The sequence below is a fragment of the Onychomys torridus genome, chromosome 6 (assembly GCF_903995425.1).
Source record: "Onychomys torridus chromosome 6, mOncTor1.1, whole genome shotgun sequence".
NCBI lineage: Eukaryota > Metazoa > Chordata > Mammalia > Rodentia > Cricetidae > Onychomys > Onychomys torridus.
The window spans coordinates 84,563,861-84,577,185 of NC_050448.1; the positions used below are offsets into that span (position 1 = coordinate 84,563,861).

Here is a 13,325-nt window from a genome sequence, read left to right on the forward strand (position 1 = left end):
ACATGGGTATTGGGACTAGGGGGCCGGTTTGTGGCTTTAAAAACAAAAATCCCCAGCTCCTTAGCAGTGGGAGAGCAAACCGAGAGGCTGGAGTGGTGCTGAGTCACAGAATTGCAAAGCTCCGGAGCAGAGACATTGCCACCGCAGCACCCTCCCCCTCCACTGTGATGGTAGACAGCATTGCCCAAGTTCACAGGGCTTCTGGCAGAGCTGAAAATAATCCCCCCCCAGGGGGGGGGGCGCCTGATTATTAGCCCAGTGTTCTCCCTATCATCCTGCCTCTCAGAGAACTCTGCATAATTGAATAGATTTTGAAAACTTGTAATTTTTTTTAATGTTTAGGTTTTTGGTTGTTTTTTTTTTTGTTTTTTTTGTTTTTTTTTTTTCATTTCTAAGAATAGCTTCCATGAGAACTGGAACATTTGTGATCATATTTTTGGCCCATGTTTTCCGATGCTAGCAATGCCTCATTTGTCAGAACTCAATTCTGTAAAGATTGTCTTCCTGCCCTCAAAAGGGTTGTGCTGCAGACCTTTCCTGCATGTTGTGCATCCAGTCCCTGTGTCCTCTTGTTGGAATTTGGAAGCTCAACTCTGGATTCCCAGTCTTGGTAGGCTCACCCATGAAAGCTGTGCCACCGGATTCCTAGCCCTGTGTGTGTGGAGAAGGAGGAGGAGGATTCATTTTTACCCTCCAGGAAATGGATTTCCAAGGGAGAAGATGGTCTGTGTCTTCTTTCCTCAGCGGTTGTTACTGGCCTCTGCAGGATGTGAGTTTGTAGGCCACTTTCCATGCACAGTGACAGGCATCTTCTCTAGATTGTCTGGCATGGTGAGCCCCAATGCCTACATTCCTGCAGGAGAGAGGTCTGTTCACAGAATCCGAGGGCACAAACCCAGCGCCTGTATTATTGTATTATCCCTGCTTCTCCCCTGCGGATTGGAATAGGCTCTAGCACATGGTGGGGGGGGGGGAGGTCAGAAGAAGAGTCAGCCCTTGCAGTTCCCGGTCCTGCATTCCCAGACTCAGCTAACTTTGAATTTAAAAGTTTCTGGAAAACAATTTTTTGCCTGTATTGAACACATACAGACGTTTTTGTTGTCGGTATATCTTCAGTGATTATTATATTTAGCATTCACATCATATAAGTAATCCAGATTTGATTTAAGGAACAGAGGATGTGTGGGGGTTATGTGTAAACACTGGGACATTGGATTTAAGGAACTTGAGCATCATGGATTTGGTATCCACAGGGGTCCGGGAGCCCATCCCCCACAGACACTGAGGGGCGCAGTTTGTTGAAGGAAGGAAGTGTATGATAGGCCACTATTGCATCCTCCTCTTTGCTTGCCAAGAGAGGCTGCTCCTGACAGCAAGACCGCCTTAGCCTGCAGCCCACTCTGGGAAGCTGGCCTCATGCTCACTGGGGCAAGCATTAATTCTTTCAGTATTTGACTTTTAGGTCAGGTGTAACTAGATGGGCACGAATTTCTCGTGATTGAGTTTTGCCAAGCTATGTGACTCATTGGAGCAGCGTCAAGTTCTCCGAGCTTACAGTAACGGTGACTTAATTAGGCTTCCGGTTTAATTAGATGTGAAGATGAAGTTATTTCTGTAACGAATGCTGTGTTTTGTGGGTCCCTCTTCACCTCTGACAGAACCATGGATTATCCACATGATTGCAGAAGGGGACATTGTGTTACCCACCGTCTCAAGTGTGTGGGCCTCCTGAGCTAAGACGGCAGGAAGTGGGTGGGTGGAGCTTGCATTACCAGCTCTCAGATGGACATCTTCAGAGAATGGAGTAACAAGCTGTCCCCTAATTTCTGGCATGGTTAGAAATGTTTCCTAAAAACCTGTTTCACAATCAGATGATAACTATTGATGCCAGCCAGTGACTACCTGCTGCCCAGAGCTCCTCTAGTTCCCAGAGTTCCAACGGGGTGAACAAAAAGCTCAGAAAGTGACTAGGAAGGTAGATCGGTGCTTCTGTGAGTGAAGTGAACTAAGCAATCTGCCTTCCATCAAGGCTGCCTATGTTCTTAGGACTCTGTGTGACAGGGCTCTCGGACCCTGTCCTTAGTCTTCTGATGCATCCGTCTGTTAGCCAGGGCGACGTAAAGAAGAGTAATCTAGTATGGGGGAGGGCTGGAGAAAAGGCTCAGTGGGTAAGAGCACTTGCTGCTCTTATAGTTCCCAGCACTATGTAGGGTGGCTCATAAACCACCCAGAAATACAGTGCTGAAAGTGATAGAGAGGAATGTGTCCCCAAAATTCTACTGTTCATATTTTATTTTACTGTGTGTGTGTGTGTGTGTGTGTGTGTGTGTGTGTGTGTTGCCAGTATACATGTCTGTGTACCACCTGTGTGCCTGGTGCCTGCAGAGGCCAGGAGAGAGTGTTGGATCTCCTGGAACTGGAGTCACAGACATTTAAGAGCTGCCATGTGGGTGTTGGCAATCAAACCTGTGCATTCATATTTTAAATGGAATTCTTCCAGGTATTTTTTTTTCTGATAAGAAAAGATTGTGGGACAGATTTTCATGGGTAACACAATGTCCACTTCTGCAGTCCTGTGGATACTATGTGGTTCTGTCAGAGGTGAAGAAAGACCCAGGCTGAGCTTGAACTTTCCATCTGACTGCCTCCACCTTGCAAGTACTGTGATCACAGGCCTGTCTCCCCACACTTGATAAGATCCTTGCTTTTTCTGGTTGGTCTGAAAACTCTGAATCTAACAATATTTTGTCATAATGCCAATAACGTTTCCAAGCTTTTTTCAACCTTCTCTTTGGAATGTTCATTTATAATTTCAAAAATAGTCAAAGTAAATCCTCCTGGGTTCTGGTTTTTGTATCACTTTTGGCCAAAGCCTTCTTAAGGATTGCAGAGGTGTTCACTGTTCTAGCGTGCTGAAGCCTTTGCTCCATTTAGAATCTGAGAGGGAAGTCAAGAATCAGCATTTACGGACCCCAACTCCTTTGCCCCGACCGGAAATGCTAACCTTGTCCTCTGCTGAAAGAAACCGCGTCCACTCCTGCCCTGCATCTGTCCCAGTGATCTCTCTTGTCTGTTCCTGGGCCAGTAGCTGAGACAGGAAACTAAGAAAGCTTTTTGGAAGCTGCAATCACTTCATGTTCTTTGCTCTTAAAAGAATCAAACTGATATCTGGCCGAATTTTTGCCTGGTGGCCTTTGTGCACTGCTGTGTACTGTACACTGTCTCTCTGAGCGGTCCATGTCACTGTCTGCTTCCCACTTCCTCTGGATTCTGGTTTGGGCCTGTTAATAGAGAAACAGCACAGTAACAAAGGTGTTTGTTTTATTTATTTTCTTTTATTATTTTATTTTTGTTCTGGCCCTTGTCTAGAGCACACATGTGGTTGACCAAACAGCTCATGTTCTCTTTGTGCTGAATTATTTACCTCTTCAGGATTCTAGCTTAGACTGATAACCTGTTGTCCACCAGAAACAGTGTGCTTCAGCTCTCCTACAGTTTAGGGACTGTGTACAACTAAGGAACTTTAAAAACGTTTTTCCCCCGGGGTCTTGTTACATACTTGGAGCTGGCTTTGAACTAGTTTCTCCTGCCTCAGCCTCCAGAGTGCTGTCACAGGTGGGCCACCACGTGTGGCCGTGACATCTTTTTGACAATACTGCTTGAGATAGACACTTGTTCATGTTTCTGTTTGCTGGCCTCCCCACCCCTAAATGTTATTATGAAGTTTGGGATTTTGCTTCTAGAATAGTCCCTAGAAATACTATTAGAGTTTTTGAATTTTCCTAAAGAATTATTCTGTCTTTGAGGTTTTTCCAGCCACAAAGCTTTATTCTCTGATTATAATATATATGATGAATATATATATATATATATATATATATATATATATTATTCTTTCTTGATTAGAATAAATGAGCCAATGGGTTGATTATTTTAGCTCTTTATACTACTGAAAGTCATTCCTGGTTGATAAATGATAGATGGCCTCATATCAGCTTTCTTTGGGTCTATAAGGCAGAAATTCTGCTTCTTAAGCATTAGACAGTTTTCTTTTTCTGTGTTTTTATTCTCTTTCTGACTTAAACTTAATTTGATTTCTTCTGACCTTGAAATTATTTTACCAAGTGTCTCTATAGCATTTATTGTGTACTTAGCTCTACTTGGTGATACTAATAACATTTTACTTGTGTTTTTACATCAGTTATTTGTCTTGTTGCTTACAGAACACCTGACAGAGCAACTTAGAGAGGAGGGCTTGACTTTCCTCACAGTCCGAGGGTACATGCCCATCACGATGGGGAAGTTGTGGGTGGCAGGGACTTGATCACGTTGCATCTCAGTCTGGAAACAGAGAGATCAACGGTGTTCAGCTTGCTTTCTCCTTGTTATTCAGTCCTAGCCCCAAGTGCAGGAAATAGAGACACCCACATCTAGGGCAGCTCTTCCCACTTCTAGGAACCTAATCTAGAGATGTCTCACAGATAGGAGCAGAGTTTTGTTGCCATGCCAACCCATCAAGTTGACAATCGAGATGAACCCTCCCAGTTTTCAAAGACTCTGGAAAGGTTTTCAAAGACTTATATCTGTGCTCCTGTGTGTCTGACCTGTGCAGCTGCCTTCTGGCGTGTTCCCACCTCTGTCTCTAAGGTCTTACATCTGTGTACACAGATCTTCATTTGTACCACACCGTGATGTCTTCGATTAAGAATTCATAGAGCGGAAGGTAGAGCTCTGTGCAGAGTGCTTGCCTAGCATATACAGGGCCCTTTGTCCAATACCCAGCACTGGATTTAAAAAAAAAAAAAAAAAAAGGGAAAAAGTGTAATTTGAAAAGTGGGCAAATATGTAAATAGTCTTAATACAAGAGATGTCCATAAGAGCTATGAGAGTAATACCTAGAAAGAGATCACACTGAGCATTGGTGGTTATGGACTAGAACAGCCAGTTGTTTGTTTATTTATTTATTTTCAGCAAGATTGGACTTAGCTCCCTTCAGATCTTCCCTACCGGTTCAGTCCCCTTCCTTATGACTTCAAAAGGAAACATCCAAGTTGGGCAAGCTGGTCCATGCCTGTAATCCCACTACTCAGGAGGCCAAGGTAGGAGATCTGTAAGTTCAAGGCCAGCTTGGACTATAGCAAGACCCTGTCTCAAATATATGTATATTAGATTATAAGATAGTATTTTGACAGGGCTACAGGTTTGGGCTATCATGTCTGGCGCGCGCGCGCGCACGCACGCGCACACACACACACACACACACACACACACACAAGCTTTCTGGTTGTCTTTTTCTTTAGAAAAACAAATCTACTGGTATTCTTTACTCCTATGTGTGTAGACATCTTCTGAACATTTTCGAGGTTTTTCTCCTCAGTGGCTTTAGACTACTTGAGTATGATGAGCCGTGATGTGGTTTTCATCTCCCTTCCTATGCTTAGGGTTTGTGAGCTTGTCTAATCTCTGCTTTTATAGTTGTAATCAAAACAGAGGAATTTGGTTGGGTTTTGAGCTGGGGTCTTGCTGTGTAACATTGGCTGGCCTGGAGCTCAGAGAGATCTGCTGCCTTGGCCTCCTGAATGCTGGGATTAAATTGGGAGCTATTTGTGTCTTTTTTCTGGTCCCTGCACCCCAAACCTTCTCTAGATGTCTAGTATATCTGCATAACTATCTGTCTGTGACCTGTTAGATCGTTGGACGTGGCCGTGTAGCTCTAGCTCTGTTCATTTGCTCTACACCCTTTCTCTCCATCTTCATCTCACTTGGATTATATTGGTATGTCTTCAAGTTCTCTAAGCTTGTTATTATCTAACCTCCTTGTGACCCATCACTGTCTATTTTTTGTTGTAAACCTGGTAATTCTTCTTTCTACAAATCTGGCTTGGGCGTCCACCTTTCGGTTGTCTTCTTTCTCACTTTTCTCCTCTTTTCCTGTTAGACATTGTTTCCCTGTGAAGTACAGGGTGACCTCAGAGTTGAAATCCTCCTGCCTCCATCTCCCGAGGGCTGGAGCCCTAGGCCTGTGCCACCACAGCTGACAGATTTGGGTCTTTTTAAAATACATCTTGTGTGACTTTATTTTTAACATGGTCAACCTGCCCTCTAATTCTTCAGCACCTGGGGTACAGTTACAACTGTTTTGATGTCATGTATACTAATTCTATTACTTGTATTTCTGGGTAATTTTAATTTTTTTTTCATTACTACTGGTTCTGTTTTCTTGCTCTTTGTATGCCTGCATTTTTTATTGGATCTTGGATATTGTCATTTTTTTAAAGATTTTTATAATTTTAATCCCCCCCCTCTGTGTTTGTGTGTGTGTGTGTGTGTGTGTGTGTGTGTGTGTGTGTGTGTGTGTCATGTAGGTGGCCACAGAGGCCATCAGTATCAAGTCTCCCTTGAGTTGGAGTTATAGGTGGTTGCAAACCATCTGATATTGGGGCTTGGACTCAAACTCAGGTCCTCCGGAAGAACAGTACAAGCTCTTAACCACTGAACCATCTCTCCAGCCCAGAATATTATGAATTTTATCTTGATGAGACTTAGGCATTTTTGTATTATTTTCTTTTTTAATTAAAAATTTTATATTTAACACATGTATGCAGGGAAACCAGAGGACAACTTGTGGGAGTACATCTGTCCTTCCAGCATGTGGGTCCCGGGGGTTGAACTTAGGTCCTCATCCTTGGTGGTAAATGCCGACTGAGATATCTTTCGGTCCTGTAAATGTGTTGTCCCTGAACTTTGTTCTGGGACACAGTTGTTGCTACATGCTGCAGGAAAGTGTTCTAAGTGCTCCATTCCCTTGCCATGGGAAGTTTTTCTCTGTGGTTTGAAGGAACAAGACTTGTTGCTGGTTCTGTGTGGGGTCCAGATACTGCCCTCTCCAGACCTCACAGCCCTGCGCTTGGGTATTTCCCTCACATATATGTGTACAGTTCTTCAAAGACATGGCTGGCTGGCTGGCTGGCTGGGGAGCTCTGTCAGTTTTCTGTTGCCATAACTCAGTGTCACAGCCTGGGTAATTCATAAAGAATAGATGTGTGTTCAGCTCAGGGTTGTGGACACTGGGTAGCATAAGGGCCTCCAGTGATTGCTTCTAGCTGCATCATAGCATGCAGAGGGCATCATCTCATCATGAAACAAGCAAGCATTCTGGCTTGCAAGTTTTCCTATTCTTGGGGAGCTGTGAATGTCATCACAGGCCTCTCCCAGTTTTTATCACCTCCTAGAAGAGCTCTGGGGATGGAGTCCGCTGCCCCAGCCCCTCCGGAGTTCTCTTTCTGTGCATCCCCCTCTTGTCTTCTACCCTGTGAACTCTGGCCTTTGGTTCCCCGACAGTAACATGGCTTTTTGTTGTTGTTGTTTTGTTTTGTTTTTCAAGACAGGGTTTCTCTGCGTAGCCCTGGCTGTCCTGGACTTGCTCTACAAACCAGGCTGGTCTCAAACTTACAGGGATCCATCTACCCCTGTCTCCTGAGTGCTGGGACTAAAGGCGTGTGCCACCACTGCCCAGCTAACCAGTTTCTGGTTTCCACACACTACCGGTTTCATTTCTTCAATCTGGGAGACCTCTGCACTCAGCATAGGTTCCCTTTCTAACACAGTGACCTGGAAATTCCAGAGAGTAAGCCGTGGACTTTATGGAACCCTCTGTTTGTCTCCTTTTGTGGGCCATTATCCTTCACCTGGTGTGTGACAGCTGGATAACTTGGGTCACATGGACTGTTCCTGCTGGGTTTTCATGGGACGGTGATGCACCTGTCAAACTCTTGGCCAGCAGCAGAAAGCCCCATCTAGGAGCAGAGATCTTATATCCCATCCTCATAATTATTGGGGGGAAATTAAATAGATCTGGCTTTAGTTTTTACTTCTTCCTCCTTCTTAGGGCTTCTCAAAAGGCTCATAAAGAAAATGGATTGTACACACCTTTAGTCACGGGATGAGGAAGGCAGAGGCAGGTGGGTCTCTATGAATTCAAGATCTTGGTTCACAAATTGAGTTCCAGATCAGCCAAAGCTACACAGTAAGACCCCCATCTTAAAAAAAAAGAAAAGAAGAGCCGGGCATGGTGGTGTATGCCTTTAGTTCCATCACTTGGGATGCAGACGCAAGTGGATCTCTGTGAGTTCGATGCCAGCCTAGTCTACAGAGAGAGTTCCAGGTCAGGCAGGACCACACAGAGAAACCCTGTCTTGAAAAAACAAAAACAAATAAAAATAAAAATAAAAAAAGAAAGAAAGAAAAGAAAAATAGACTCCATATTTGTTGAGCACTTCTCACACATTCTGCTGCCTATGTCAGTTGTTAAAATGCAGAGGTTCCGTCTCTGCACCAGATAAGCTTCAGACCCAGAGAGGACAGACAAGGCAGTGAGAATAAGGTGTCAACCTCTGAACTCCATATGCGCGCACATACACACACACACACACACACACACATACACACACACACACACACACACACACACACACATACCACACCACACCACACACGCAGGACAACTGATTAGATTAGTGTCTGTGGCCTTTTGCTGACAGCAGTGATTTGTTCCTTGACGTGTTTCTTCCCTATGAAGGAGAGGCACGGGATCTGCACTCTTGCTGCGGCCCTACTTGGCTTTCTGTCGCTGTGATAGACACCACAACCAAAAGCAGCAGCTCGGGGAGGAGAGCGTTTATCTTGTCTTGCAGCTCATGGTGGAGAGAACCGGGCAGGAACTTGAGGACAGGAACTGAAACAGACCACACATTCAGCGACCTTTCTAATACAACGGGGGACCGCCTCCACCGGGTAGGGCAGCCCACAGTAAGCCAAGCCCTCCTCTGTCAATTACCAATCAAGAAGATGCCCCCACAGTCCTGCTCGCCCACCAATCCCATCTAGCAATTCCTCCATTACGGTCTGCTCTTCCCAGGTGTTTCTAATTTGTGTTAAGTTGACAAAAACGAGCCACCACAGCCTGCAACTTGGATCTGCCTCATGTGAACTGCCCCCCACTCCCCCCTTGAGCTCTGGTCATGGTGTCGGATCTGATTGCATTTTCTCTTTTCATTTCTGAATGTAATAAGTTTGTTAGAGTATGGAGTACAACAGATGAGTCACACTTTATGTAGGTAGACGAGTGTTCCGATGAGCTTGTACATTTTCAAAAGCAAATGTTAAATGGTTAATGGGAAGGGGTGGGGCAGAAGGTCAAGGGTAACAGAAAACCACAATTACAGTTAATAAGTCTGCCCTATATTTTCAAGGGAGCTCTTAAAATAAGCTAGGTCAATCACCGTTTTAGTTGTTCAGCTGAAGCTGAGGTTGCTGATGGCATCCAGTAACCCTTGTTCCTAGATTGAGCAGTAAGAAGATGTGGGCAGTGTGTGTTCACGGACTGAGTCATGTGTGCAGAGTATTGTATAAAAAGTGCAAAGTGCTGGTCCTTACTGTTTCAAACTAACAATACCACGGTCTAATGAGGACTACCAAGAACTCTAGTGCAGTGGTTACTGGGAGTTTTCATTTATTCTAATCACCTGTTGCAACCAGACCCTCCCTTTTGGGGGGAAAAACCCTCATGTTTAGGTGATGACTAGTACAGGTGGTAGCCCTGGCTAGCCCTGCTTCTCTTCAAAGTACTTGTCGCTGCAAAAGCAGCCACTATCTTGTCTCCCAAGAGAGCATATGGTCTTGCTCTGTGTGAGACATTAAGGCACACTGGTGTGTCATTCTGTAAGGTTCTTGTTCCAGGAGTCTCTAGCAGCCCTGCTCTCCCCAGATCCTCAGCAAGTTGTGTATGAATAGCCTTTCTGTCCCTCAGCAGCTTCCAGCTCAGCCCAAGCATCTGAGAGTTAACCAGCGTTTACTGAGTGAGCCCTGTGTGCAGCACAGTACTATTTATGGAGCGTGTTCAGCAGGGCCCTTTGACCTCAGAGGCACTTTCCATCCAGAGGGGAAATAGCACAGACGGACTCAGAAGCCCAGTCAGGACCACAGAGAAAAGCAGGAGATAAGCGAAGTGGTTTGCCTTCAGAGTCCCTTCTCCCCCTGCTCCTCTGTTGGGATTGGCGCCTTGAGTGACCAAGTAGCTGGCATCAGACCGTTTATAGGCATGCTCTATTTTGAGCTGGAGGTTGTGGTTTGGGAAGGATATGTTATAATCATTTTCAACAAATGCTTATTGAGTGTGCACAAAGAACACCAAGAAATACAAAGTCCCCCCTCTGCTGGAAATGGGCTCACACTGGGAAGGCTGGACATGCATAGGTGGAGTTGGATATATCTTCCCAAGGAAAAGGCACAGTTATCAACCTTTGTAGAAATACATACTAAGCTACTGTGGAGTCAGGCTGAGGGTAGTGGCATGTGTCGGGGAAAAGGAAGGACCTTCATTTCTGCACACTTAGAAGTCTTTTCAAATGATACCAGTGCCTCTGTTGAATTATTTTATTAGTTTAATAAGTGATAAAGCCTAGAAGATTAAACATTAACCTAGAATCTCTCTGCATGGTGAATTATGAATTGACTTTAAATCCTTTATTGTACTTCCTCATATTGTTTACATTTTCTGTGATGAACATATATTATTTTATAAATAGAAGATGGAACGGTTTGGGTGAAAGATATCCCAGAGAGATGGCTATTCTCTGCAGTTTAGATGTAATACACCATCTTTCCCTGTTTTGTCTCCCGGTTCTTCCGCAGCACTTGTTAGGTTTATTATTAATCTCTGTTGTTGTTGACTAAATGGACAAAACAGAGCCATTTGCTCCTTGCTTCTGTCTCCTATCATCTCAGCAGCTCCGTCTGGAAGCAGGAGGAGTCTGACCACTAACTGTTCGGCTGTTCTGTGAAGACTGCTTAGCAAAACTTCAGTTATGCCTACTAGGTTATAATTATGTATGTCAGGGTAGGTTCTGATCTCTTGTTTTAAAGCACCCCAGGAATACTTTGCTGTCTTTATATTTAGTTCTGTTGGAGAGAGCAATTAGACTTCCCCATCGCCCCATCTGGTGCAGTGAAGATACTCATCTGCTTGGCTTACTTTGTAAGAGAGAATTGAAGTTTCTAAGTCATCTGCAATTTGGAGGAAGTAGCTAAATCCTGTCTGTCTCTCCCAAATTTTATTCTGGGAATCTGTGTCCGCTTGTAATTATGAACTTAATTATGCAGAAGAGTAATAAAGAATTGGCTGGCTTATCAGAGTGCTCATCAGTGGGGAAGACAGATTCTGCCTATTTTAGCAGCCAGCCACCAATTGCCTGTAGCTCTTCCTCTAGGGACGGGCCTTCTGAGATTTCTCCCATCCGTGCTGAGATTTCAACCAGTGTTGTCATTGTGGAGCTCTTGTTGAGGTAGACATACTGTTAAGATTTCATGACGCAACTCCCTGTCATATATAGAAGATGCTATCTTGTAACAACTCTCCTGGGCCTCTGGCTCTCTCTTCCATGGGTCCGCTCTCTCTTCCATGATGTGCCCTGAGCCTTAGGTGTGGGGGCCATGTTGTAGATGTGGCATGGTGTTGGGAACTCCATGCTCATTATTGAGCAACACTAAATGGATTCAGCAGGACACACACACACACACACACACACACACACACACATACGTGAGGCTGTGATGTTAAAGGGGGTAAGGGCAACAGGAGCAGTCAGAGATGGGAAAGTATGATGGAAATTATATAAATACAGTACTCATGACGACATTCTCAGAATAACAAATGTAAAACGGTAATAAAGCTCTGAATATGTGAGGAAATCAAGGACTGAAGGCAGTGGATGACATTTCTAAATGAATTTCATTTCCTTTTCCCGAACAGCATGTCTTTGATGACCTCAGTGGCTCAGTGTCCTTGTCCTGGGTTGGAGACAGCACTGGGGTAAGTGACATTATAAACTCTTTCAGTCCTCCAAGATAATGTAGTGTGGGGCAGGTGCACACTAAATACTTTCTGGATGTGTCTTCAACCTTAGTCACAGAAAATGTGTGTTTCAGGACAACCTTTCAGGAAATTATACTTGGTTTGACTTAGAACTGAGAACCAGTTGAAAGCAGTCTTACGACTGCTGTTATCATGCTTGATAAGGGCAGTGGTGGGTAGGTATTAATTAACTAGTTAGTGCAGGGTACACGACAACACCAGAAAACTATGGTTTGGGAAGGCAGTAGTCAGGGCTAAGGAGATGCTCACTGGTCCCTAGCAGGAAAACAAACACCTTCTGTCCTTGGACCCCTCAGCATCAAGATGAACAAGAAGAGGAAGCAGGGAACCGCTCAAGAAACCTCTGTGTAGAAGCAGAAAAGGAGGCGCAGTGCATCTTGGCATTTTCTCTCTAGTCTGTAGATTTCTTGTCCTTTTCCATAGTTGTATGGAAGGACTGTGGCGTCTGTGGGCCCATGCCAACTCTACCTGTTGTCCCTGTCCTCACAGAAAATAGGTATACTGTTGGTGCGCCTGCCTGTGACCCAGCACTTGGGAGGCTGAGGCAGGAGGATCTTGACTTCAAAGCAAGCCTGGGTTACATAGGAGACCCTATCTTTAAAAAAAAATAAATAAATGCACTGCTTGCTGGTCTCTATGTGGAGGATGTGGATGCGTGGACCTTGGGTCTTCAGTCAGAGCTTGGTATCACTGGCTCCGTTATCTTGCTTGATAAAAAAGGGGGATGGAGGTGTTAGGTATCAGTACCTACATTAGTGTGAGGTACACAATAACAATACCAAAAAACTATGGAAGTACAGCTCTGGTTTTGGAAAGCAAGTTGTCATGGCTGAAGAGATGCTCAGTGAGTAAAGTGTGTGCTGTGCAAGCCTGGGGACCCGAGTTTGGATCCCAGCACACATGGGAAAAATGCACATGGCTTGGAGAGATCGCTCAGCAGTTAGGAGCACACGGTGCTCTTGCAGAGGACCTGCTTCCTGTCCCGAGCACCCATGTCAGCAGGTCACAACCATACCTGGGACTCCAGCTCCAGGAGGGTCAATGCCTCTGAGGATGTCTGTGTACAAATACCCCCAACATGGGTACACATACACACAATTTAAATAAAAATTGACAACAAACAGCTGGATGTGGTAGCACACACCTATAATCCTACCCGGTGAGGCAGAGGCAGGAGGACCCCCAGAACTCGCTGGCCAGGTTCAGTGAGAAAACTTGTCTCACAAAATAATGTGGAGAGCAATGGAAGAGGACACCCACATTGATCTGTTGCCTCCACAGACACACATGAACATGGACAGGCACGTAAACCCTATGCATACACACATAAGCAAAGCAAGTTGTCTCTTATGACTACCTTTTAAACTTCCAGTAGAATCTCCTGAAATGTATC

The 13,325-nt window shown here is 44.8% G+C and overlaps 1 protein-coding gene across 4 annotated transcripts in view; it reads left to right on the forward strand.

Moving 5' to 3' along the window:
* Positions 1-13,325, forward strand: part of Sort1 (sortilin 1) — a 78,528-nt gene that overhangs the window by 14,176 nt on the left and 51,027 nt on the right. For all 4 annotated transcript variants that reach the window (XM_036189771.1, XM_036189773.1, XM_036189772.1 and 1 more), the window contains exon 2: positions 11,810-11,869. In XM_036189771.1, the coding sequence (XP_036045664.1) occupies positions 11,810-11,869 (60 nt within the window). The remainder of the gene's footprint in view (positions 1-11,809; positions 11,870-13,325) is intronic.